The sequence below is a fragment of the Mustela nigripes genome, chromosome 11, assembly GCF_022355385.1.
Source record: "Mustela nigripes isolate SB6536 chromosome 11, MUSNIG.SB6536, whole genome shotgun sequence".
Lineage (NCBI taxonomy): Eukaryota > Metazoa > Chordata > Mammalia > Carnivora > Mustelidae > Mustela > Mustela nigripes.
Window position 1 is genome coordinate 24,404,639 of NC_081567.1, and position 25,820 is coordinate 24,430,458.

The window sequence follows — 25,820 nt, forward strand, 5'->3', positions numbered from 1 at the left end:
CTGAGCTACTCCAAAGAGGCCACTATCTGGCTTTCGAAAAAGATGCCCTGGGGGTGCTTGGCTGGCCCAGTCAGCAGAGCATCAAACTTCTGATCTTCAGGTTGCTTGACTTCAAGGGCCATGTTGGGCATGAAGCTTACTTTAAAAAAAAAAAAAGAAAAAAAAGAAAAGAAAAGATGTCCCATGAAGTAAGATGGAACCGGTAATACTAATAAAATAATAACAGTAACAACAACAGCTAATATTTATTGTGGATTTACTATGTGCCTGACACTGCACTAAGGCCCAAATGTGGACTAACCACCTGATTTCATCTTAATAGTCCCGTTTTATGAGCAGGAAACTGTCATTCCAAAGTCAGCCCACCCAAAGTCATCAATAACCTGATGTACAGATTCAAACAGATCTGTCTGCTGGTACAGTCCATATTATTAACAAATAGCCATAAGGCTTGTTTTACGTAGAAGAAAACAAGTCCTTCCACTCAGCCACAACTTTCAAAAACAAGAAAGTTAAGGCTAATGATGAGACCTTCAAGTGATCTTTCAAAAACAATTTTTGGGGGGGTCACGCCCAACAATCCAGCCAGCTGCCCGAAGTAGACAAAAATTTCTCTTCCTCTGGGTAGAGAGCCTCAACTTGGAAGTGCTGCTTTCTGCAGAAAAATATGGGAGGAACCACAAAACTTTTTCTTTGTGTTCTTGAAGCGTCTTTTCACAGTTGCTTGGTTTTTATCTGGGGCTGTTTTCATCCCCCATTTCCTACCTAACTATATAGGTCATCTCTAAATAGAAAGGAGTGGTTTTTCAGGAGGGAAAATATCAAGTTAAATCAAATCAAACACAGTTGAACACCCATCTCTTTCTTTTTCTTTCTTATTGTGGTAAAATACACTTAACACAAAATTTACCACCTTAACCATTCTTAAGCATACAGTACAGTAGTATTAAGCCCATTCACAGGACCTTTCGCATATTTTAAAACTAAAACTCCATAACCACTGAGCCCTAACTCCCCATTTAACCTCTCCCCAGCCCCTGGCAACCACCCTTATACCTTCTGTCTTCATGTTGCTTACAGTACACGTCTTTTTGTGACTGGCGTATTTCACTTAGCTTTACCCACACTGCCGCTTACGACAGATTTCTTTCCTCTTTAAGGGGGACTAACATGACACTGCACATGTATACCACACTTCCCTTATCCATTTATGTGCCGATGGACACTTGAGGTGCTCCCACATTTTAGGCAGTGCCAATACTGCTATGAACACGGGTGTACAAATATCTATTTGGGACCCCACTCTCAATTCTTGTAGAATACATGCCACTTTTTATTTAGAATCTTCAGAATGCCAATATTTCTCCCCTGCCTTTTAAATTGTCAGCCGATCCGATGGGTTTTCTCTAGTGAAGTCTAACACATGGGCTGTGAAAGGCTTTCTTTGTTCTTGAAATCAAACCGTTCGCCAGATGACCTATGGTCTATTATTTCTTATTAATTAAGACTGTAACAGGAGAGCTATAGGCAAAATAAGCAAACTTTCTTACAACCTACAATATTATTTGAGCATAAATACCTAGATCTTTTCTAAACACACACACACACACCCTAAAAAGGCTCATGAGACCAAATTTGAACTAAAGAGGAAAAGGGTACAGAAAGTATCATGGTTGAATATAGATTTCCAAGTCTTCATTTAAATAATGTTTCTATTCTTCTGTAAAAACAATATATTCTTTGTATATAATTTGAAAAATAGATAAAAGGAGAGGGTGAAAACATCACCCCTTATCCTACCTCTGAACAACTACAATATTATTTTATATATTTGTTTCTATGGACTATCTACATGTCCATTTTTTTAAAGATTTTATTTATTTATTTGACAGATCACAAGTAGGCAGAGAGGCAGGCAGAGAGAGAGGGGGAAGCAGGCTCCCCGCTGAGCGGAGAGCCCCAAGCACGGCTCAATCCCAGGACCCTGGGATCATGACCTGCGCTGAAGGCAGAGGCTTTAACCCACTGAGCCACCCAGGCGCCCCCACAAAAGTTTTTATCATCACAATTTTGCTTTAAAAAATTCCTCTATGAACAGGAAAAATTCCAGAAGGATGAATACATTAACATTTTAAAAGAAACTTCTATGTATTTTCCTTTTTTCCACAATGGAAATGTACTACTTGAACAATAAAAATAACAGATATGTTTTAGAAAAACTTCTCCTTGGGTTAGGCTTCCCCTCTCCAGCTAAGGGCAAGTCGATACAGGCTACAGTCCTCTGGGACAAACTGGAATGGTTTCCCTGCACGAGTGGACCCAGATTTTTATTTTGTACCAATATCCTCCTTCATATGCAAGCAATCAAGAGCCTAGAACTTTCTGTCTTGAAAACGATCATTGTCAGGACTCCAGATTGTGACAGAAGCCTGTATGAAGAGACTCACTGGCACTGTTGAATCCAGGGCTCCGCAGCCTTCAAGGGTCAGCCCTCTCCTGGCTCCCAGCTCTCTGGCCTCCGCATTCTCTTTTCGGTCAGTTTCTTCACTCAGTGGCAAGACCTTTGCAGATAGCCTGGCCTCCCAGCTAACCCCCAGGCAAAGCAAGCTGCTCCGTCTCAACAACACCTATGAGACTCCCACATACCTTTCACTAGGTATGAGGGATTTAAGTCCCCTGCCCATCATGAATCAATCCCTGTAGCCAGAGGGAGGCAATATTCTAGTGTCTGGGGATGGACGGGGACTGTCCCATTCTAAACCTGTACTCTTTGTTCACAGCTAGCTGTTTCTCCTCGGGGGTGCCTCATACCCCCCAGCTTGTGGCATGACAGACAAAGGTATAAAGGCACAGATTCTCATTGTTCTCTGCAGGTGGAAATCGGGATGGCCAGTTTTGGGGTTTTTTTGTTTGTTTGTTTTTTGTTTGTTTTTTTTTTGCAAAGCCACAAAGGGGCTGCCAGAGCAACCTTGTCCTGTATTGTTCACCAAAGGAACAAAAGCAGCGATGATTGATGGGCTTTGTGATTGTCAGCCGTCACAGTGCCTGGAGGGGACGTTGGTCCTGGGAGCGGGGAAGATTATACGCCATGCTGGAGTCCAGGCTGAGTTAGAGTAAAATAAAACAAATAGGCAGAAGGCATAAAACACCCGAAGCTTATTTGGACAGAATCAATATTCAGTGGATTTCTCTGGTCTCTGCCTCCTAAATCATTAAAGAAATTTCAATCCTTATGGCCCATGGGAACCTCATTTGAACTTCACAGGAGAGCAGGGTTTTCTCTGTTCTGGGTTACCTGAACAGCCTGTGTTTCAGCGGCAGAAGAGCACCATTGATGTGGTAATGCAGCTTATCACCAGCCACACTTCAGAAGGGAGAGTGCTCAGAGGACAGACTTCATTCACAATATCCAGACAGCTTTTTTTAAAAAAAAAAACAACATTCAGTTTTGCGTGTTGAAACAATCTGGCTTCCTAACCGTTAATCTAGTATTTTGGAAAGAAGGAACAAGAGTGTGTCTACTTTTACAAACATGTTTAACATCTAGTAATAACTACCAGGAACCTATTTCTGGGTTTGTTTTTTTTAAAGATTTTATTTATATATTTGACAGAGAGGTCACAAGTAGGCAGAGGCAGGCAGACAGAGAGGGGAAGCAGGCTCCCGGCTGAGCAGAGAGCCCGATGTGGGGCTCGATCCCAGGACCCTGAGATCATGACCTGAGCCAAAGGCAGAGGCTTTAACCCACTGAGCCACCCAGGTGCCCCCAGGAACCTATTTCTAAGGCTAATCATAAAGTCATGGCTACTGGGAATGATTCATTACACGTAGCTTTTCATACCATGTGACATTTCTTTTAATGTGGTCGGTTAAAATATATTTCTATGAGATGTCCAGCTAGTTTTATGTTAACAAGTAAGAATATCAGATTTCTGGATTTTAAAACTACCTGTCAAGAATATTATTCAGTCTTCAAGAGGATGGAAGTTCTGACACATACGACAATATAGATGAATCTTGAGGATATTACGTGAAGTGAAATAAGCCAGTCACAGAAGGACAAACTGTATGATTCCACTTCTATGGGGTATCTAGGTAGTCAAACCACAGAGACAGAAAGTAGAAGGGTGGCTGCCAGGGGCTGGGGGGAAGGGGGTATGGGGAGGAGTTATTGTTTGGTGGGGACAGAGCTTCAGTTTAGAAAGAAGAAAGTTCTAGAAATGGATGGTGGTGATGGTTGCACAAATGTGAATGTACTTACTGTCACTGAACTGTACAACTAAAAAAAGGTTAAAATGGTAAATTCCCTGATATATATAGTTTACCATACAAAACAATTTTGTGGGGGGCTCTATTTTCCCCTCATGGTGTTTAAGACAGTACAAGTAAAGGTTTTCATTCATTGCAAACCCTTCACGGTAAGTGCAATAAGACTACCCGGGAGTGTGTAAGGAGAGAGGGTTTGTGCGAGTGCTACCTGTGACAGAACACGTCACTAATTCCTGAAAATCCTTTTTTCTCATCTTAGGATGTTTCGCTGTTACTCACAGAACCAGGCCAAAAATCAAGTCCTTGTGTCAGAAGAACACATGGTTAAAATGTATAGAATTACTTGCTTTGCATTTTTTGCCCATAATTATTCATTCATTTGCTTACATGGAATTTACCTAACCAAAAAATTCACCCTTTTTAAAGTTCACAATTCAAATTCGGTGTTTATTCACAGTTGTACCGCCATCTCCATCACCTAATTCCAGAACATTTCCATCACCTGAAACAACGCTGTTAGCAGTCACTCTCTGTTCCTCTCTTCCTCCGGTCCCTGACCGCCACTAATCTGGTTTCTGTCTAAGGATTTACCTATTCTGGACATTTTATTTAAATGGAATATGTGACCTTTTACGTCTGGCTCCTTCTACTTAGCATCATGTGCTCAAGGCTCATCCAACTTGTAGTGTGGATCAGTACTTCGTTCCTTTTCATGGCTGAATAACGTTCCACCCTATGGATGTACCACATTTTATGTATCCATTCATCAGTTGGTGGATGTTTTGTTTCCCACATTTTGCCTATTGTGAATAATGCTTCCATGAACATTCATGTACAAGTGTTTGTATGGACAGATGCTTTCAATTACCTCAAATATATACCTAAGAGGACGACTGCTGAGTCATGGAGCAGTGACTCAATGTTTAGATTTTTGACAAACGGCCAAACTGCTTTCCAAAGTGGCTGCACCATTTCCCATTCTTGCCAGCAGTGTGCGAGCTCTTCCAAGATCTCTACATTCTCGCCAACACTGTTATTGCCTTTTGGATCTTAGCCATGCTGGTGGGTGTGAAGTCGCATCTCACAGTGGTTTTGCTTTGCATTTCCTACATCTTTTCATGTGCCTCTTGGCCATTTGTGGATATTCTTTGAAGAAGTGTCTATGGGAATCCCTTGCCAGTTTTGTAACTGGGTTATTTGTCAGGCTGTGAGAATTCTTTATATATTCAGGATATTAAACCCTTATCTGATATATGATTTGCAATTTTTTTTTTTCCATTCTGTGGATTGTCTTTTCGTTCACTTGATGGTGTTCTTAGAAGCCAAAAGCCTGGATTTGGGTTTTTTGGGTTTTTTCTTTAAGATTTTATTTTATTTTATTTATTTATTTGAGAGAGAGAGAGAGAGTGCAAGCACAAGCTGGTGGGGGGGCAGGAGCAGAGAAAGAGGGAGAAGCAGACTCCTTGCTGAGCAGGGAACCTGATAAGGGGCTTGATCTCAGGACCCTGATATCATGACCTGAGCTGAAGGCAGACAATAGACTGAGCCACCCAGGAGCTCCAAAAGTTTGTGTGTGTGTGTGTTTTTAAGATTTATTTATTTTTATTTTAGAAAGAGAGTGGAGGATGAGAGAACGGGGTAAAGGAAGAAGGAGAGGGAGAGAATCTCAAGCAGACTCCCCGCTGAGCATAGCGCCCAATGTGGGGCTTGATCTCACAATCCTGAGATAGTGACCTGAGCCAAAATCAAGGGTCAGACACTTAACCAACCGAGACACCCAGGCACCCCAAGAGCAAAAAATTTTTAATTTTGATGAAATCCGATGTACTTTTCTTGTCACTTGTGCTCTTTGTTATGTAAACTGTTGTTTAGCCCAAAGTCAGAAAATTCACACCTACGTCTTCTTTTCAGACTTTTATAGTTTTAGCATTTTCATTTAGGTCTTTAATTTTGGATTAATTTTTGTATATGGTATGAGGTAGGGGAATCTAACCTTATTCTTTTGGATGTGGATATTCAGAAATTCCAGGACTATGAGTTGAAAAGACTATTCTTTTTTCTTTTTAAGATTTTATTTATTTGACAGAGATCACAAGCAGGCAGAGAGGCAGGCATAGAGAGAGGGAAGCAGGCTCCCTGCTGAGCAGAGAGCCTGATGTGGGGCTCGATCCCAGGACCCTGGGACCATGACCTGAGCTGAAAGCAGAGGCTTTAACCCACTGAGCCACCCAGGTGCCCCTGAAAAGACTATTCTTTCCTCATCAAACGGTCTTGACACTCTTGAAAAAAATCAATTGGCCATAAATGGAAGAGTTTATTTCTGTACTGTCAATTCCATTCCATTGATCTATGCCTACCCTTAAGCCATTAGCACTCGATTACTATAGTTTCATAGTAAGTTTTGCAATAGAGAAATGTGAGTCCTCTGATTTTGCTCTTTTTCAAAACTGTTTGGGCTCTACATGAAAATGTAAAATTTTCATACAAATTAGGATCTGCTTGTCAATTTCTGTTAAAAAATATCAGTAGGGATTTTGATAGAGATTGCACTGAATCTGCAGATCAATGTATACTGTCATCTTTACAACATCAGGTCTTTCAGTCGATGGACAGAGGCTATCTTTCCACTTGTTTGGGTCTTTCTAAATTTCTTTCGGTGATATTTTGTAGTTTTCAGCATATAAGTCTTGCACTTCTTTTGTGAAATTTCTTCCTAAGTATTTTGTTCCTTTTTTTTAAAATTTAATTTTCTTTTGTTAGTGTCTCAAAATTCATTGTTTATGCACCACACCAGTGCTCCGTGCAATATGTTCTTTTTGATGGTATTACAAATGGGATTATTTTATTAATTTCATTTTCAGATTGCTCATTGCTAAGTACATATAAATATGATTGATTTTTTGTATGCTAATTTGGTATCCTGCAACCTTGCTGGACTTGTTTATCCTAATTTTTAATTTTTTTTTTTTAGTGAATTACTTAGGAACTTCCGTATAGAAGGTCATGTTTATATAAAGAATAGAGATAGTTTTACTTCCTCCTTTCTGGTTGGAATGCCTTTTATTCCTTTTCTTGCCTAACTTCCTTGGTTAAAACCTCTAGTGCTGTGTTGAACTGAAGTAGAGAGAATATCTTTTTTTCATTCCCAATCTCAGGGGGAAAACATCTAGTCTTTCATCTTAAATATGTTGTTAGCTGTGGAATTTGGTAACTACCCTTTATCAAGTTGAAGAAGTTCCTTCCTATTCATAATTTGGATAAAAGCCTGTTGGAACGGGGCACCTGGGTGGCCCAGTGGGTTAAGCCTCTGCCTTCGGCTCAGGTCATGATCCCAGGGTCCTGGGATTGAGCCCTGCATCGGGCTCTCTGCTCCATGGGGAGCCTGCTTCCTCCTCTCTCTCTCTCTCTTCCTGCCTCTCTGCCTACTTATGATCTCTCTCTGTCAAATAAATATATAAAATCTTAAAAAAAAAAAAAAAAAAGCTTGTTGGATTTTGTCAGATGTTCTTTCTGCATCCACAACATGGCTTAAATCAATCTGAAATTAAGGAAAGCCATACTGCATTCTCTTTGTAAAGACTTTGTTCAATGTATAGAAGGCTGTGGTCTCCCTAATTCTTTCCCAGCCATCCACAGTTAACAGCTTCTGTCAGATGGCTTCGTTTCCTTTCAGGTAATTTCCGATCCTATGTGTGTGTATGTATGTGTGTGTGTGTAGCTGTCCAAAATATATGTTTCTCTTTTTTTTTTAAAGATTTTATTTATTTATTTGACAGACAGAGATCACAAGTAGGCAGAGAGGCAGGCAGAGAGAGAGAGGAGGAAGCAGGCTCCCCACTGAGCAGAGAGCCCGATGTGGGGCTTGATCCCAGGACCCTGGGATCATGACCTGAGCTGAAGGCAGAGGCTTTAACCCACTGAGCCACCCAGGCGCCCCAAAATATATGTTTTTTTAAAAAAATAGATTTATTTATTTATTTGAGAGAGAGCGCATGCCCACATGTACAAGTTTGTGGCGGGCAAAGGGAGAGCGAATCCTGAAGCAAACTCCCTGCTGAGCACATTGAGCCCTGCATAGACTCAATCTCAAGACCCTGAGATCATGTGACCCGAGCCAAAATCGGAAGCTGGCCACTTAACTGACTAAGCCACACCTATACAATACATGTTTTAATAAAAAATGGTATAATATATATACATATATGAGTGTGTGTGTGCTATTTTCTCTTGAGATACCATCTTGTTCCCAGCAGATATTCCAGCATCCCATCTTTCTTTTTCTTTTTGTTTCCATCTTTCTTTTAAGGATGAGATCAAGTCCCTCCTTTTTTTTTGTGGAAACTTCTGAGGCTGGCCCACACATCTCTCCTTCTGGTAACAACTTAGGATCTTACCCCCCTACTTGGCACTCTTCAGCACATATATATGCATATGTGTGTGTATATATACACACAGAAGATGTTTGGATTTGAACCACCCAAACTCTTACCACTACACATCTTTTGTACCATAAGGAACGTTCCTAGCTATTGTGTGATGATGGTGATTTGAACCACTTTGACATTTTTATAGGGTAGGGTTTGCTCGTGAATGAGCTGAATTCAGCTGTCATACAGACTACAGAGAGTCCCCAACTTAAAATGATTACATTTTATACAATGATTTGAAAGCCATATGCCTTAGTAGAAACTGTACTTTAAAATTTTTTATAGCTTTTTTTTTTTTAAGATTTTATTTATTGGGGCGCCTGGGTGGCTCAGTAAGTAGGTTAAGCCACTGCCTTCAGCTCAGGTCATGATCTCAGGGTCCTGGGATCGAGTCCCACATCAGGCTCTCTGTTCAACAGGGAGCCTGCTTCCCTCTCTCTCTCTGCCTGCCTCTCTGTCTACTTGTGATCTCTCTCTGTCAAATAAATAAATAAAATCTTTAAAAAAAAAAAGATTTTATTTATTTATTTGACAGACAGAGATCACAAGTAGGCAGAGAGGCAGGCAGAAAGAGAGAGAGTAAGAGAAGCAGGCCTCCTGCTGAGCAGAGAGCCCTATGCGGGGCTCCATCCCAGGACCCTGGGATCATGGACCTGAGCTGAAAGCAGAGGCTTTAACCCACTGAGCCATCTAGGCGCCCCTGTACTTTAAATTTTGAATTTTGATAATTTCCTGGGTGAGTGATACGCCATACAATACTCTCGTGATCCTAGGCAATGGCAGCGAGCCGCATCTCCCAGCCAGCCAGCCTCTCACCAGGGTCAGTAACTAATACAGTGATGATCATTCTGTACCCATGCAACTATTCTATTTTTCACTTGCAGTGCAATATTCAATAAGTTCCACGAGCTATTCAATACTTTATTATAAAATAGACTTTACAGCGGATGAGCCTGCCCAACTGTCAGCTAACGTAAATGTTTTGAGCACGTTTATAGGCAAGGCTAGGCTATGATGTCCAGAGGGTTAGGTGTGTTAAATGCATTTTCAACTTACAGTATTTTCAATTTATAGTGGGTTTATCAGGATGTTGCCCCATGACAAGTAGAGAAAGATCTCTCTGTTTTTCATGCTGTGCCCATAACACAGGCCCCTGAGTGTGAACGTCTTACTGCATGGGAAGATCAGGGACAGAACCTCCCCTCTTCCTGTTAACACTGTTAACACTGGTTATATTACAGGCTTCTGAGTATGATTTGGTATGAAGAAAGGGCTTTGCTGTTTTTAAAGAAACGAAACCTGAGAATCACTATTTTATTGCATTTTGCTCTTTCTGTTTCACTAAAAGGATCAGAAATTGGGAAAGGAAAACGGCTAATTCTAGTGTAACAAGTGTAAGTCTTACAAATGAAATACGCGGCCGACAAAGGCGGAGCTCAGAAAGCGTGTGGAAGCCCGGAATCATTCACCTGGCTTGGGCGTCCCGGAACTGCAGCTAACCCGCTGATGTTCAATCATGAAGGAAAAAGACCACAGGTATAAAGTATGTATGAAATGAAATGCTGAAAACCTATGTCGTCAAAAGTTCTATCTAAATCGTGGGGTATAATAGAGGGTTTTATCATCGGTTTTTAACTCCTTGGGAGCAAACGGCTCCTTGTAATGTCTATTAATTAACCTCCACACCTGACTTCAAGCCATGGGTTTAGGAATGTGCCACGTACAAAGGAGTGACTGGACGATATTGCCCGAGACAGAAGGAAGCTCCTTGTAATAAAGGACAAGTCCCACTCAATGGTCACCTAATAAATATTTCACTTGTTGATTTATTAATTGTGTCTCATTAGAATAAATCTGACTTCTTCATGGAGAACAGTTTGCTGGTGTGTTCCCCTCAGCCTGCTTCTCCTGTGGTCATTTTGAAGAGCGCATCAACGTGCATCTTGGGTTTCCTTGTAAATCCACGGAGACCTTCTCTGTGGCGATCTACCACCCCTGAAATCAATTCTAAACTCACTCCACTGATGTCTAACACTCAGATTTGGATGGAGACATGCTTCTACCTAGAATGGGAGCTTCATGTTTACCTGGAAGCTTCTTTTTACATTTTTTTAAAAGATTTTATTTATTTATTTATTTGACAGAGAGCGACGCAGCGAGAGAGTGAACACAAGCAGGGGGAGTGGCAGAGGGAGAAGCAGGCTTCCAGCCAAGCAGGGAGCCTGATGTGGGACTCAGTCCCAGGACCCTGGGATCATGACCTGAGCCAAAGGCAGATGCTTAACAACTGAGCCACCCAGGCGCCCCTACCTCGAAACTTCTTAACATTGATACTCTGCCAACAAATCGAACAGGATGTACATGTTTTAGCACGAGATACACATGCCACTCTCATACGTATTTGGTAAGAATTTTTCAAAGCAAAGCCTTCCTGAAGAGTCACATGACAATATGGGTCAGGAATTTTAGAAAGGAACTCACCTTTTGACCTAGAAATTCTACGTCTACAATTCGTCCTACAGAAACAACCAGACAAGTGTGCAAAGATGCCTCCACAAAGGTATCTATTACAGCATTCATTAGAATAATGATAAACTGGGAATAACCAATGACTAGAAATGAAAGCTTTCGAAAGAAAAGGTCACTTCTAGCATATGATACATGTTTATATGTTATTCTATCTTTTAAGATTTTTTAAGCTTTATTGTATTTTTTTCATTTGAATTCCAGTATAGTGAACATGCATTGTTATATAAATTTTAGTGTACAATATAGCCATTTGATGGTTCCATGTATGATTCAGTGCTCAGCAAGAAAAATGTACTCTTAATCTCCTTCAACCATTTTGCCTACGCCCTACTCTACCCATTAAGATTTTTAAGGTTTGGAAAATTTTACACCAAAATGCCAACAATTACTTTGGGGTAATAGTTTCAGTGCCTCAAAAATTTTTATTTGCTCTACTTGAGTAATTTTCTATTTCTCTTTTCTAAAATGAACATGGTATTGCTCTTTGCATGTACATAATAATATTTTTTAGGTAATACAGACCAGTAAACCCAACATTAAAAGGTTGGAGAATACTTTTAATGATAACTGCAACACAGGTTTTGGTAAAAATTCTAAATCACTCTTTGTATTTTACTGAGAGTCCTATTTCTGAGGTTTGGATGTTAGCTGTAGTACCCTCTATTTCAAATTCATCTAACAGTTTTCCCATGGGCCCTCCACATCACAAAAATTCTCCATCAGGCCAAACGCCATAATCGCACATGACTCTTACCAGATAGGCTCTCCAGAAGGATTGAATGCACAGCGCTGCCTCTTCCTCTGTCAGCAGGAGGGACAGTGGGACTGGCGGCCGGGGGCTGAAAAGCAATCAAATGGTCATATGCCCATGAGAATCCATCCTTCAGCCTCAGCGAGCCCTTTGACAACATAATGGCCTCTCTGATTAAGCGCCTCATCCATTTCCATTCTTAGAAAGCAACAATGCCAGTTTTGATAGAGAAGTTTAGCCTTGAGTTATCGCGTCTAATTTTAAAATCTGAGATGAATTCATTTTGCTTTGTTTTTAACCAGCATACTCTGAAATCACTGTGAGCCCGCGCTGTTCTGAAAGGCTCCAGCTGCTAAAGCTGCATGTGAGTCCTAAAGGTGGGACATCCGTAAGGCTCTATAGATGTAAAACAGGAGACAAAGCAGGAGCGGCTCTTAAATACTGCATTATGACTGAGACATAATAAAGGATTCTTTTTCTACCATTCTACTGAAGGGAAATTAAGTAGTTCATATCTTTCCTGAAGGCAAAATTATTGGAATCTATCTCTGATAAATTGTGTGTGCATTCCAGTTTAATGTGGCTTGAGTTTGGGCGTATATTTTTTTTTGAAAGATTTTTTAAAAAATTTATTTGACAAAGAGAGATCACAAGTAGGCAGAGAGGCAGGCAGAGAGGGGGGGGGGGAAGCAGGCTCCTCGCTGAGCAGAGAGCCCGATGGGGGGCTCAATCGCTGGACCCTGAGACCATGACCTGAGCCGAAGGCAGAGGCTTTAACCCACTGAGCCACCCCTTGGGCATATTTTTAAGTTAAGTTCTGTTACTACATCTTAATAGGCAATAAAATATCTCAAGTGCTGGGTCAGATGACATTGTTTGCTCTTGTGGGATTTTTCAGATTGTGATGGGATGTTTGATCATAGATAACACATTTAAAAATCATGGCGAAATGCTCTTTTCCTTCCCCCTCCCCTTAAAAGTTGCATAGAGAGACTAACTCCTGACAAGATCTTAGAATTATGATTTAATTCTGGTTCCTTCTGTTTCTCTAAAGCACAGCTGCCTCTGGAAAGAAAATTTAAGCCTTTTTAGATATGAGTACAAAGAAATAAACCTCAGAAAGGATGTGGGTCACATGGAGGCTGCTCCCAGGATCCTGCTTTGACTTTGCAAGTGAGGGGTTCTTAAGTTCCCGGGCCTTAGAGTTCTCCCTAACAATAGCCATCATTTGAGTTTATAGTAACTCCCATCATACAGAGAGGCTGACTAATTGGCCCAAGGTCACACAACTTGTAGGTGGCCTAGCTGGGATCTGAGCCCAGACCCACTGGATCCCAAAGCCTAGGTAGGCTTCCCTCTCAATGCTCTGCTGACACCAGACTTTCCCTGGGCAAACACTCGCAGATGCGGAGCCTGGCCCAGACTGCAAAGCTAAGAGGCAACATTGCATAGATTCTCCAGGATGTGTGGTTTTATTTCCCTTTAAACTCTGATTTAAAAACAACAACACAACCCACCCTTGATATAGTATGTTTGTTTGAATGAATGAATGAATGAATGTGGTTTTGAATTATTCCAGTAAGAAAGAAATCAAAGCCCAGAAGAATCTTGGGGTCACTGAGATCACTTCAAGGGAGTGTGGTATTGTTGCCAGGTTCTGGGTCTTGGGCTGTGCAGGCCCTTTCGGAGACACACATAGAAGATTCTTCTATGTCTTTGGAGAGATGATGACACCCTCAAAATGATAGCATTGTTAGAAACCTTTCCCTAATGTTCTGTTTCCATTTTTATTTGCATGATGTGGTGGCTTTTTAAAATTTTTCTTTGGTTCTCTTTTGGTTTTCACTTCTTCTTGCCTAATATCTGGCTCTCTGGGCTGCAGTGGAGCATTCATATTTTGCTGGAGGCCTGCTTTTCACAGTAAATGTCTGTGCTTATCCATTGTCCTTATTCTCAGAATCTCAGTTATATGACACCAACAGATCATATCCCTGAAGTAATTCTCTTCCACTAGTTAAAAATCAATGGCTTCCAGAGACACCTTGTGTTTCTAAGGATACTTGGTGTGCTGGCAATGGATTTACAAGACTCACATTATTGTGCATTAATACTAGCTGATATTTACCAAGAGCTTTCCGGATTCCCCTCCTATAAGCATTGCTCCTTGTGTTCCAGCCACACTGGCCCTTTTCACCTCTTTAAAAGTGCCCTCCCACCTCAGGGCCTTTGCAGAGGGGCTTTCGTCTGCCTCCAAATCCCCTTACCCCAGCCAGGGGCATTGTGTACAGCTGTGCAGGTTGCTGCTTAAAGACACCCAGCCGGCGAGTCAGAGGGCACTGAAACCCAGGCCATGTTCAGGGTGTGAGGCCCATCTGACCTATGGCAGGCCCACCTTCTCCTAACTTGCTCAAAACCTTAAGGTTGGAGGTGAGGGGGCTGACACTTCCTCCTCCTGGTTCACTCTCACTCTTTCTTCTGATTATGGAAAGGTGTTCTTTGATTAGATTAGGACCCAGTGGAGAGTGGAACTCTGTGTAGTCTTCCTTCCTAGTCCTTGGCCCAAATCGGAGATGTAACTCTGTGTGGTTATCTGATGAATGCCCCAATCGTCAACTGGATGGAAAGCTCCACGAGGGCAGAGACCAGGCCTGTGTTTGCTCCTCCTGGTAGTCCCAATGCTTAGGAATGATTCCAGAATCAAAGACATCAAAGCCAGGGAGAACCTTAGGGGTGGGGACACCATTTTTAGTGGGTACTTGATAAATATTTGTGGAATGAGCCTCTCTGCCTGGCACAGCGTCCTAAGTGCTTTCCATACATTATTTCATTAAATCCTCACAGTATCACTGTTGGTGGGGATGCAAGCTGGTGCAGCCACTCTGGAAAAGAGCATGGAGGTTCCTCAAAAAGTTGAAAATAGAACTACCCCATGACCCAGCAATTGCACTACTGGGTATTTACCCTAAAGATACAAACGTAGTGATCCGAAGGGGCAGGTGCACCTGAATGTTTATAGCAGCAATGTCCACAATAGCCAAACTATGGAAAGAACCTAGATGAACGGATAAATAAGATGTGGTATATATATACACACAATGGAATACTATGCAGCCATCAAAAGAAATGAAATTTGCCATTTGCAATGACGTGGATGGAACAAGAGGTTATCATGCTTAGCGAAATAAGTCAATCAGAGAAAGACAACTATCATATGATCTCCCTGATATGAGGAAGTGGAGATGCAACTTGGGAGGTTTGGGGGGTAGGGAAAGAATAAATGAAACAAGATGGGATCAGGAAGGAGACAAACCATAAGTGACTCTTCATCTCACAAAACAAACAGAGGGTTGCTGGGGGGAGGGGGGTTGGTAGAGGGGCGTGGGGTAATGGACATTGGGGAGGGTATGTGCTATGGTGAGTGCTGTAAAGTGTGTAAACCTGGTGATTCACAGACCTGTACCCCTAGGGGATAAAAAATACATTATATGTCTGTTTAAAAATTTAAAAAAAACTAAATTAAAAAAAATTTTTAAAAAATCCTCACAGGGCGCCTGGGTGGCTCAGTGGGTTAAGCCGCTGCCTTCGGCTCAGGTCATGATCTCAGGGTCCTGGGATCGAGTCCCACATCGGGCTCTCTGCTCACCGGGGAGCCCGTTTCCTCCTCTCTCTCTCTGCCTGCCTCTCTGCCTACTTGTGATCTCTCTCTGTCAAATAAATAAATAAAATCTTTAAAAAAAAAAATCCTCACAGTATCAGTAATGAGCGATTGTTATCCTTCTTTTGGAATGAAGAAACCGAGGCACAGAGGTGTGAAGTGACTCATTCAAGGTCACTGACCATATCTTGCTGAGAATCTTTTGGCCCGGGGAAGCACAGGGATTGGCCTAAGGAGAAGAGAAGGCAGCTCACAAGGTCACTGATGAGGAATTCAGGGTCTCACAGCTGTGTGTGTTTAGTAGAGGAAAGCACAGTCATTTGCCTAGAAGAAAAAATGGGGGTGGGGGGTGGGGGGTGTCGTAACCACAGAAAATGCCCTCTTCATTAATTCTTACAGAAATAACTTGGCAGGTATTCATTTGTCTGACGTTCCACGGGGAAATCTGATGTCAGGACAGCAGAACAAAGCAGTTTGTCGCTTGTATCTGAGGGGAGATTTGATGGCGCCTTTCTGTTCGGCAGCAATTTTCCTGCCTTAAGTATATTTTTTCCTACTGATGTCATGAAATCCTCAAAGTAACAGTATTCCTGTTTCGGAATAGCAGTAGGAAAAGAGAACTGCAAATCTTGGGACAACAGGCTGAGTCAGCCTGACAAAGGGCTTTCACCAGTAATGAAACCTCGAATGGCTTTGCATCACAATGAATCTCCAAAAAGCAAAATGAGATTTCTAATAGGCCTTTAAGCAGTAATATAAGGCCACCTTTAGTGACATCCTTGCTTTCACGGCTAAATAATGGGGCGCTGTCTCGTTCCCAAACCAAGAATAAGTATGAGAGAGCCAGTGTAAATCAGGCCAAATGAAAAGGACTTAATCTTCCGAGAGTAGTCCCTGGGAATTATCAATCATTTCAGTAGGTCAGCTTGAAGGGATAGAAGCCACGTCAGGCCCTTTTCTCTCTTTTGGAATCAGTGCAACTGGCTTCAGGTCAAATAAAAATCGAGGTGGAGTAGAAGCGACCACCGTCACTGGGGAACTCGGGTGGGGGATGATGGGCCATGTCAGTCAAAGGAGAAGGCAGCACCGGAGGCAGCCCCCTGAAGAGATTGCCCAGAGCAGACAGGTTTGTGTTTCTTTTCTTTCTTTTTGAGATTTATTTATTTATTTGACACACAGAGAGAGAGATCACAAGTAGGCAGAAAGACAGGCAGAGAGAGGGGGTGGGAGGAAGCAGGCTCCCTGCTGAGCAGAGAGCCTGATGCGGGGCTCGATCCCAGGACTCTGAGACCATGACCTGAGCTGAAGGCAGAGGCCCAACCCACTGAGCCACCCAGGCACCCCAGGTTTATGTGTTTCTACTGGCAATACAGAACCACTAAGTATGTTTCTAAGACCTGGCTTGCTGGTAACGCTCATTTGTCATATCCTTTTCCTTTTCCCCAAAAAAGATTTATTTATTTATTTTTAGAAAGAGAGCACGAGTGGGAGTGGCAGAGGAAGAGGGAGAGAGAGATTCGCAAGCAGGCTCCAACTCGGGGCCTGATCTCACAACACTGAGATCATGACCTGAGCGGAAGTTAGGAGTCTGACGATCAACCGACTGCACCCACCAGGTACTCCCCTTTTCTTTTTTTCTTAAATGTGAATCAAATATATTTGAACCGTAAGAATTGATGCCATAATTCTGAGAATTTATTTTTCTGATTCTGTGTGTATGCATAAACCCACACAATTGCTTCCTCCCTTTTGGGTGCTAAGTAAAAGATTTGCAGGGTCTAAAGAAGACACAGCATGCTTTCAAAATACACAAGGGAATCTGAGAAGTCAGTCTTTAAAAATCTCTGCCTCCAGTTCTAAAACAAGAGGGACCATCCCAAAGTGGCATTTAAACAGAATAAAGTAGAAAGGAGAAAAGCTTGCTTTATATTGAAAACCGAATCTTGGAATCCAAATTCTATCCGCATTTCATTAGGTAAGAGATTAAGTTGTTTTCTTGGAAGGTGAGAGCACAGCCACTGCATCACTTGGAAGGTGATGCAAAGCCATTTACAAAATGACACAGGCCCTAAATCAACCATCGTTTATATAGTCTTTCAAGAGCCTCGTATCTGAAAACATCTACCCATCCCAGCAGAAGAGATTATCCAGTCCCTGATCTTGGCCTAAATGGGTTTCCCAAATATTCTGTTGGAGGCATCAGTCTTGCATAATAAACTCCAAGTATTTGGAAGAAGTACAAGAGAGGTTCTCTGGAATGGGGTGTCCAGATATATGGTGACCAGCCTAGGACAGACTCCTTTCTGTGATGGGAGCAAGAACTCTGAAAGCCAGTAGGGGAGAGCCAGCTACATATCTCTCCAGCAGCCTTAACATGTGTTTAGAAACCGTGGTTACTAGGATGTGATCTGGCTTTCGCCCCCTCACTAACTCCACCCTGGGAGCCCGACAAGTTGTTATTACCCCAGCATCAAGCTGAATCACCTAAGTCAGACACAGAATCAACTCCCATTTTGCCAGCCCCATCCTCGGAAGCGGCATATGGCGCCAGTCAACAGAGCTCACCTAATGATGCGAGGAGGCCAGGTGCCCACCCCGCAGATACAGCCATCTTGAAAATCAGGGTTGTGATACTCAAAAATGCGTTTTGAAAAACATGTCCAGAGTGCTGTGCTCTTTGGTCTCTTTTTTTTTTTTTTTAAAGATTTTATTTGTTTATTTGACAGACAGAGATCACAAGTAGGCAGAGAGGCAGGCAGAGAGAGAGAGAGAGAGGAGGAAGCGGGCTCCCTGCTGAGCAGAGAACCCGATGCGGGACTCAATTCCAGGACCCTGAGACCATGACCTGAGCAGAACGCAGAAGCTTTAACCCTTTGAGCCACCCAGGCGCCCTCTTCGGTCTCTTTTTAATGGGTTACGTGTTTTCTCTAATGGGACTCAAAGGAAACCTGAAGGAGACCTACCCCCTTCCCAGTCTCCGTCTTTCCACTCCAGAACATGAGCCTGGGCAAGGGTGAGCGTCTGGGAAGGGCAAACCACCTCCCTCTTCACGGCTTCCAAATCTTTTACAGGGGATCTGTACCATGGACCCCTTTTTATGCTGGCAGTTTGGATTTCTTCTCTAAATAATATTTAATGAAATATGAGAGTAAATATTTCAAAGCAAACCAATGATACTGCAATATAGTTTTCAAAAATATTTTTAAAAACTCAGTTGGTGATATAATAATACAAATGCCTCTAGAGTGTGCAGTGAGTAAGAACAAAGAGGAGGTCAATTCACTAATGTTATTTGGAAGAAGTGACAGGAGTAAATGATATTTCAGGATTACCACAACAACGAGATTGGGGTGTCAAAAAATCTGATTGCAATTAGTGATGAAGACACTGGTACTGTGGACACTCCTGAGGTTTGTTGCCCTCGTTGATAATTAAAAGTGAGACTAAATCTCAGTTAGAGGCTAATGAAAACAGAAGAGGCAATTTGTCCACCTTCAAAGTTCAGGGACCCCTGAATTACCGACAGCTGTGGCTAGAGCTGGAGAAGAGGAGGACGATGAGGTTTACATCTGGAATGAGATTGAGGACTAAAGATTTAAAACGAAACGGGACGAATTCCAATGAAATGAGACCATCTAAAAACAAGAGAGTGACCAGGAACTTAGGGAATTTATCCAAAAAGCTATTTAAAGGGCTGCCTCCCAGATGGAAGGGAGACGGTGGGGGCAGTTACCGGGGGAAAAAAATGAAAAGAAAGTTTCATATTCAAAGAAAAAGATTTATTTATTTATTTGAAAGACAGAGTGCGCTCAAGCCTGCACGTGGTGGTGGGGGAGAGGGGGCGGTGACAGGGAGGGGCAGTGGGAGAGAATCTTCAAGCACACTCCTCACAGAGCGCAGAGCCTGACGCGGGGCTCGGTTCCGTGACCCAGGAGGTCATGACCTGAGCCGAAACCAAGAGCCCAACACTTAATCGACTGGGCCACCCACGTGTCCTGAAACCTTCATATTTTTATTCCCCCAAAGTTGTAATTTTTCCATAAAGCCCTTAAATTTTCACAACAGAACTCTAATTTCTGCCAGTCCATTTCAGTAATTGGATCTCCATTCAGCCAGTTTCTCAGGCCTGAAACCTCCAGGTCATACTTGACTTCTCTCACCCCACATACAATCCATCAACAAGTCTGCTTGGTTCCAACATCAAAATATCCCAGATCCAACCTTTTCTTGTCTCCCGCACTCCAAGCTGCCATCCTCTGTCTGTCTGTGCTGGGATCCCCAACTGGCCACTTGTATTGTTAGAGTTGACTGATCAATCCCCCTGCCAGCTGCCAGAGTGAAGTTTTTTTACAAGATTTATTTATTTATTTGAGAGAAAGAGAGAGAGAGTGTGTGAATGTGTGTGTGTGTGTGTGTGTGTGAGAGAGAGAGAGAGAGAGAGAGAGAGCGCGCAGGGGGAGGGGCAGAAGGAGAGGGGGAGAGAATCTCAAGCAGGCTCCTAGCTGAGTGCAGAGCTTGACATGGGGTGAGATCCCAGGACCCTGAGATCATGAACTGAGCCAAAATCAAGAGCCGGACGCTCACCCAACTGAGCCATCCAGGTGCCCCCAGAGTGATATTTTTTTTTTTAAGATTTTATTTATTTATTTGACAGACAGAGATCTCAAGTAGGCAGAGAGGCAGGCAGAGAGAGAGAGAGAGAGAGGGGAGGAAGTGGGCTCTCTGCTGAGCAGAGAGCCCAATGCGGGGCTTGATCCCAGGACCCTGGGATCATGGCCAGAGGCGAAAGCAGAGGCTTTAACCCACTGAGCCACCCAGGTGCCCCCAGAGTGATCTTCTTAAAAGATAAATCAGATTCCTTCCATCTTCTGCTCAAAATCCTCTAAAAGTTTTCTGTCACGCTCAGAGGAAAACAAGTAAAAGCATACTCTTTACCATGGTACTCAAAGACCCACCTACCCAAGTTGGGTACAACCTAGCCTGTCTGGCTGGCTGTATTTCCTACCGCTCTCTCGGCCTCCCTCATCTCCTGTTGTCTCAGTAGTTAAGTTTTTATTTCAGGGCCTTCAGAGCGGCTATTCTCTTCACCTGGAACACTCTTCCTTCTGTTCTTTGTAAGGCTGGCTTAAGGCCTCTGTGCAAATGCTACCTCCTTAGAGAAGTATACCTTCCTCGGCTTCTCTAAGCAGCAGAAGCCCTCACCGCAGCACTGGGATGCTCTGTCCACTTCCACTGCTTTATTTTTCCTCAGAGCTCTTGGGTCTTCTATACATTATATGATACGTTAGCTTAGTCTTTGACTTTATGGGGGCCAAGACTTTCTCTCTCTTGTTCTCCACTCTATCTACAGCACCTAGAAAAGTGCCTGGAAAAAAATAAGCATTCAGTAAGGTTTTTTGTTGTTTGCGTTTTTGTTTTTTTTTTTAAGGGAGAAGCCGACTCCCCGCCCCAGCAGGGAGCCAGATTCGGGGCCGGATCCCAGGACCATGGGATCAAGACCTGAGCTGAAGGCAGACGCCCAACCATCCGAGCCACCCAGGTGCCCCGTCAGTAAGTATTTTTGAAAGAATGAATATTATTATAGGTAAGAAAACAGGGGCACGTTGGTGGCCCAGTTGGTTAAGCATCCAACTCTTGGTTTCCGCTCAGGTCATGATCAGCTGGTGAGGGGAGCAAGCCCTGAGTCAGGCTCCTTGCTCAGCTGGGAGTCTGCAGCCCTTCTGCCCCTCCCTCTGCTCGTGCTCTCTCTCAAATAAATATTACAAATTAAAAAAAAGAGAGAGAAAGAAAGAAAGATAGATAGATAGAAAGAAAGAAAGAAAACAGAACTTTCCTTACTGTCAGGATTTATCAGTGGTAGAGCAGATATTTGGTCTTTCTCTTGCTTGGTTATTTGGCTGTCCACATTTCATCTTGCTAAAGGAGTGACTAGTATTCTCCTAAGATTTAGGATAAAATGAAAGCTGTCATTCTTTGGACACCTACTCTGAGCCCTCTACACTGGTGTCTTTAATTTTTATCTGCTCATCATACTCTCCCCTTTCTTGTGGCATCAGCCTTCAGATTTTGCTTTGACAGCTCACCTCCCTGTGTTAGGGGGAATGTGAGTCACAGCACATTACCTACCCATGACCGAGGAGTATGTCTGACACCCAAGCTTAGCCAAGCAGATGCTATTTCCCTAGACTGTGAATTTTTTTTTTTTTAAGATTTTATGTATTTATTTGAAAGAGAGAGAGAAAGTATGAGCAGAGAGCGGGAGAAGCAGACTCCCCACTGAGCAGAGAACACAACGTGGGGCTCGATCCCAGGACCCTGAGATCATGACCTGAGCCGAAGGCAGACCCTTAACCCACTGAGCCACCCAGGCGCCCTAAAGATTTTTTTTTTTTTAATTTATTTGACAGACAGATCACAAGTAGGCAGAGAGGCAGGCAGAGGGGGGGGGGGAGGCAGGCTCCCTGCTGAGCAGAGAGCTCGATGTGAGGCTTGATCCCAGGACCCTGGGACTATGACCTGAGCTGAAGGCAGAGGCTTTAACCACTGAGCCACCCAAACGCCCCTAGAATGTGAATCTTGAGTGGACTGGCAGAGACTACGGGATGCTTCCTGGCAGTTATCATGAAAATATGGGTCTGTGCTTGCCCGATCCCTACACTGGCCTTTTCCTTCATGTTTGTGAGTTGTCTTTTTTCTTCCAGTATATACCCTTTTCCTTAAGTAGCCTTTAAATTTCTGTTGCTTTTGACAAAGCACTCGGATACTCTGGTACCATCTTAAACCTCACCAACTTAAACCTGTATTGCCATCCCCAAGTAACAGAAGAAAGGACCATGGCTTGTGAAGGGATTGTCCCAGGTTGCCTGACTGGCAGGCTGCATAATAGTTTCCCAAGATGTCCTCATCCGATTCCCAGACTTTTGAATATTTATGTCCCCTTATATGATGAAAGACACTTCATAGAATTGATTCAGTTAAGAATTTTGAAATTATCCTGGGTTATCCAGGTGGGCACAAGTATGATGTAGTCACAAGTATCCTTGGGAGAAGGATGCGGAGGGAGATGCTACTACAGAAGTAGATGTGACAGTGGACACCAGAGGTCAGGGTTATGCAAAGGGGTCACTCACCCTGTGGAATACAGGGAGCCTCCAGAAATTAGAGTAGGCAAGAAAACAAGTTTTCCTCCAGAAGCTCCAGAATGAATTGAATCTAGAAAGAATGAATCTAGAATTGAATGAATTTAGCCTCCAGAACTAGAATAAGTTTGTGTGGTTTTAAGCCACCAGTTTCGTGGTAGTTTATTAGGCAGCTCTGGAAAACTAATACACCAATTAATAAATGGCAGAGCTCACATTGGAACCTAGACTTGTCTGCCACGCTCCTTCACACAGGCTCCCTGAGATTACTGCCAGTCACCTAGAGACAAGAGGAAGAAAGAAAGGAAGTGGGGCTGTGTGACTCAGAGAAAGGGCCACCCACATGCCAAACCTCCAGCAAGAAAGAGACGCTTAGGGGATTTATGCATCCAGCATGTCCCAAATTCAGGAAATAGCTCTCCTTCCTTCCTATATGCTAATATAAAGAGCAAAGATGATTTATTATCCTCATGAGACTCCTGACCTCTGAAGTTACCCTTCTATAAGACAAAATAAAATGATTTTTTTCCTGGGGCGCCTAGGTGGCTCAGTCAGTTAAGCATCTGACTCTTGATTTTGGCTCAATTTGTGATCTCGGGGTCGTGAGATCAAGCCCCATATCGGGCTCTGCGTGGGACACGGAGCCTGCTTGAAATTCTCTCTCTCCTTTTCCATCTGCCTCTCCCCACTCACACACTCTGTCTTTAAAAAAAGAAAAAAAAAAAGATGTTTTCCTTTCCACAGGTATGACAGCAAATTTTCTGCTGTGCCATTTAATTATGATCTTTAGTGCAACACGCATGCTATTTCCTGTGCCATTTAGAAAGCACGAGTGTTTTTCTTCCCACCATTAACTTTCACACAACCACGCCATCATATCACTGGTGCCTGTCCTCAAATGGCATGGTGACAGTTTTGTTTTCACCTCAGCTTTTGGTTATAAGATACCTTTCACTGACATGAAAGTATTGTGAATTTTTTTTTTTTCTTTTTGGTCTAAGGGTAGAACTTAACTGAAAAGACATTTCACCCTAAGCAAGCTTTCTTTTCTAAAACACCATCTTTGTCTCATTGAAGGTCTGGGCTTTAATGATGTCTTTCATGAGCCTTCTCCCCTGGGGCATGGGACCAGATAGGCAGCAGGGAACTTTTGTTCCTTGTGCTTATTTAGTGATTTATTTTTGCAAATGAATCTGACCAATTCTTCCCAGTCAAAATAAAAAGTGAAACTTTACTTGTTCTCAATATCATAGCAAGTAGTTTCATTGTTTCTGATTGTCTTGTTGAGTCAGGACTCTATACCACGAAAGAGAATGATTCCAGATTCCTCAACAGGAGTAAAGCTATCAGGCAAAATGATGTAATCCACAACCGTTGAAAGGTGGGGAAGAAAACAACCTCGAGGAACTCTGATTAGAGCATGCGGTAGCTTGCGTTATTGGTCCCAATTATTACTCTTTTCCCTGGAAGAGAACTGTGCATCTCTACTTTGCCATACGGTTTGTAGTTTCTGCCTAGGGGGGTGTCAATTTCCCCATAGCACTGCTAGTTGGCTTGGCCATGGACTTGCATTGGCCAATGAAATGTGAGCAGAAGATTTGCTTGCCACTGCATGCATCAGCCATTGCTCTTCTCTCTCTGCCATGAGAGGGAGGGGGCGGGCTGTTCCTGCATCCTGGGTCCCTGAATGAAAAACGACAAGGAACCAAAGTGACATGCAACTAACACAAAAAAGGGTGAAGAATAAACAACTGCCGTCATAAGGCACTGAGATCTGAGGGTTATTTGTTACTGCAACAGAACCTAGAGAGAGCTGACTAATTCAGAATATTGGCAGGAAGTTGGGACAATACCATGTAGGAGCACATACAGGTTAGGACTCTTTCACTTGCAAGTATTAGAAACTTAAGTCAAGTGGTCTTAAGTAAAAAATTAAAAATTTTTAAAAGGCTTAATTAGGGGCACCTGGGTGGCTCAGTGGGCTAAGCCTCTGCCTTCAGCTCAGGTCATGATATTGGGGTCCTGGGATTGAGCCCCGCATTGGGCTCTCTGCTCAGCAAGGAGCCTGCTTTCCCCCTCCTCTGCCTGCTGCTCTGCCTACTTGTGATCTCTCTCTCTGTCAAATAAATACATAAAATCTTAAAAAAAAAAAAAAAGGCTTAATTAAGAGGCGTAGAGCCAGCTTTAGGCATGGCCATATAGAGAGGCCCAGAACAATGCCATAGAGTGAAACATCCTTTCGAAAGATTTTTAGGTCTAGAGTTATTTAATTCTATGATTATCCTTGATTTTAAACCTTTCCGTTCCACTCTATAGTTTATTTAATAAACATGCTTATTTTGTATGTGATAAATCTTATTTTTATAAATCTAAGAAAAAATTTTAAGGGTTGCCAATGTCTATATAAAATAACTACATAAAATATAGTTATTTAAAGAATAAAATCACAGAAAAGAAATGGATAACTGAGAAAGGATGGACAGAGTGAAGAATATGCTAAATTACGGGGAACCTATAGGAGAAGGGCCCCCCATTTATGTGAAAAGAGACTGGCAGCCATCTATGGCAAATGACCCTAACCTACCAGCTGTGATCTGGCAGTATAAGGACATCAAGCAACACAGACATCTGGGCCTGGTAGAATTTGTCTTACCAAGAACATTAAAATAGAGCCATGCTCACATTTTAGATGGCTCCCCAGGCTAGTAGACAGGGTTCTCTGAAGCAATAAATGCTAACACACACATAATATACAGAGTACTATCTTCTACAGCAGCTGCACTCTGAAATCAGCACATAAGATGAAAATCCCATCTAGTCAAAATTTCCCCTTAACAAACCTTAAATTACCCATAGCATCTTTCAATTAGTGTCACATAGCTGGTGTCCTCCCAATCTGAGCCCTGATCACTCTAAGTGCCAGGTGATCTAAGAGGCAGTGGAGCAGATGGGTTAACCATTCTTTTTTTTTTTTTTTTTTAAGATTTTACTTATTTATTTGACAGAGAGAGAGATCACAAGCAGACAGAGAGGCAGGCAGAGAGAGAGGG

General features: G+C 42.7%; 1 protein-coding gene and 1 long non-coding RNA gene across 2 annotated transcripts in view; one reads left to right on the forward strand and one right to left on the reverse strand.

The window, feature by feature from the left end:
- IQCK (IQ motif containing K) overlaps positions 1–25,820 on the reverse strand; it is a 105,346-nt gene that overhangs the window by 58,106 nt on the left and 21,420 nt on the right. Inside the window, exon 4 of the mRNA XM_059415217.1 lies at positions 11,980–12,064. Coding sequence (XP_059271200.1) covers positions 11,980–12,064 — 85 coding nt within the window. The remainder of the gene's footprint in view (positions 1–11,979; positions 12,065–25,820) is intronic.
- On the forward strand, positions 16,594–21,140 carry LOC132027203 (uncharacterized). Its single transcript, XR_009407087.1, has 3 exons — positions 16,594–16,757; positions 17,103–17,247; positions 21,060–21,140. It is a non-coding gene; the product is annotated as an uncharacterized LOC132027203 (long non-coding RNA).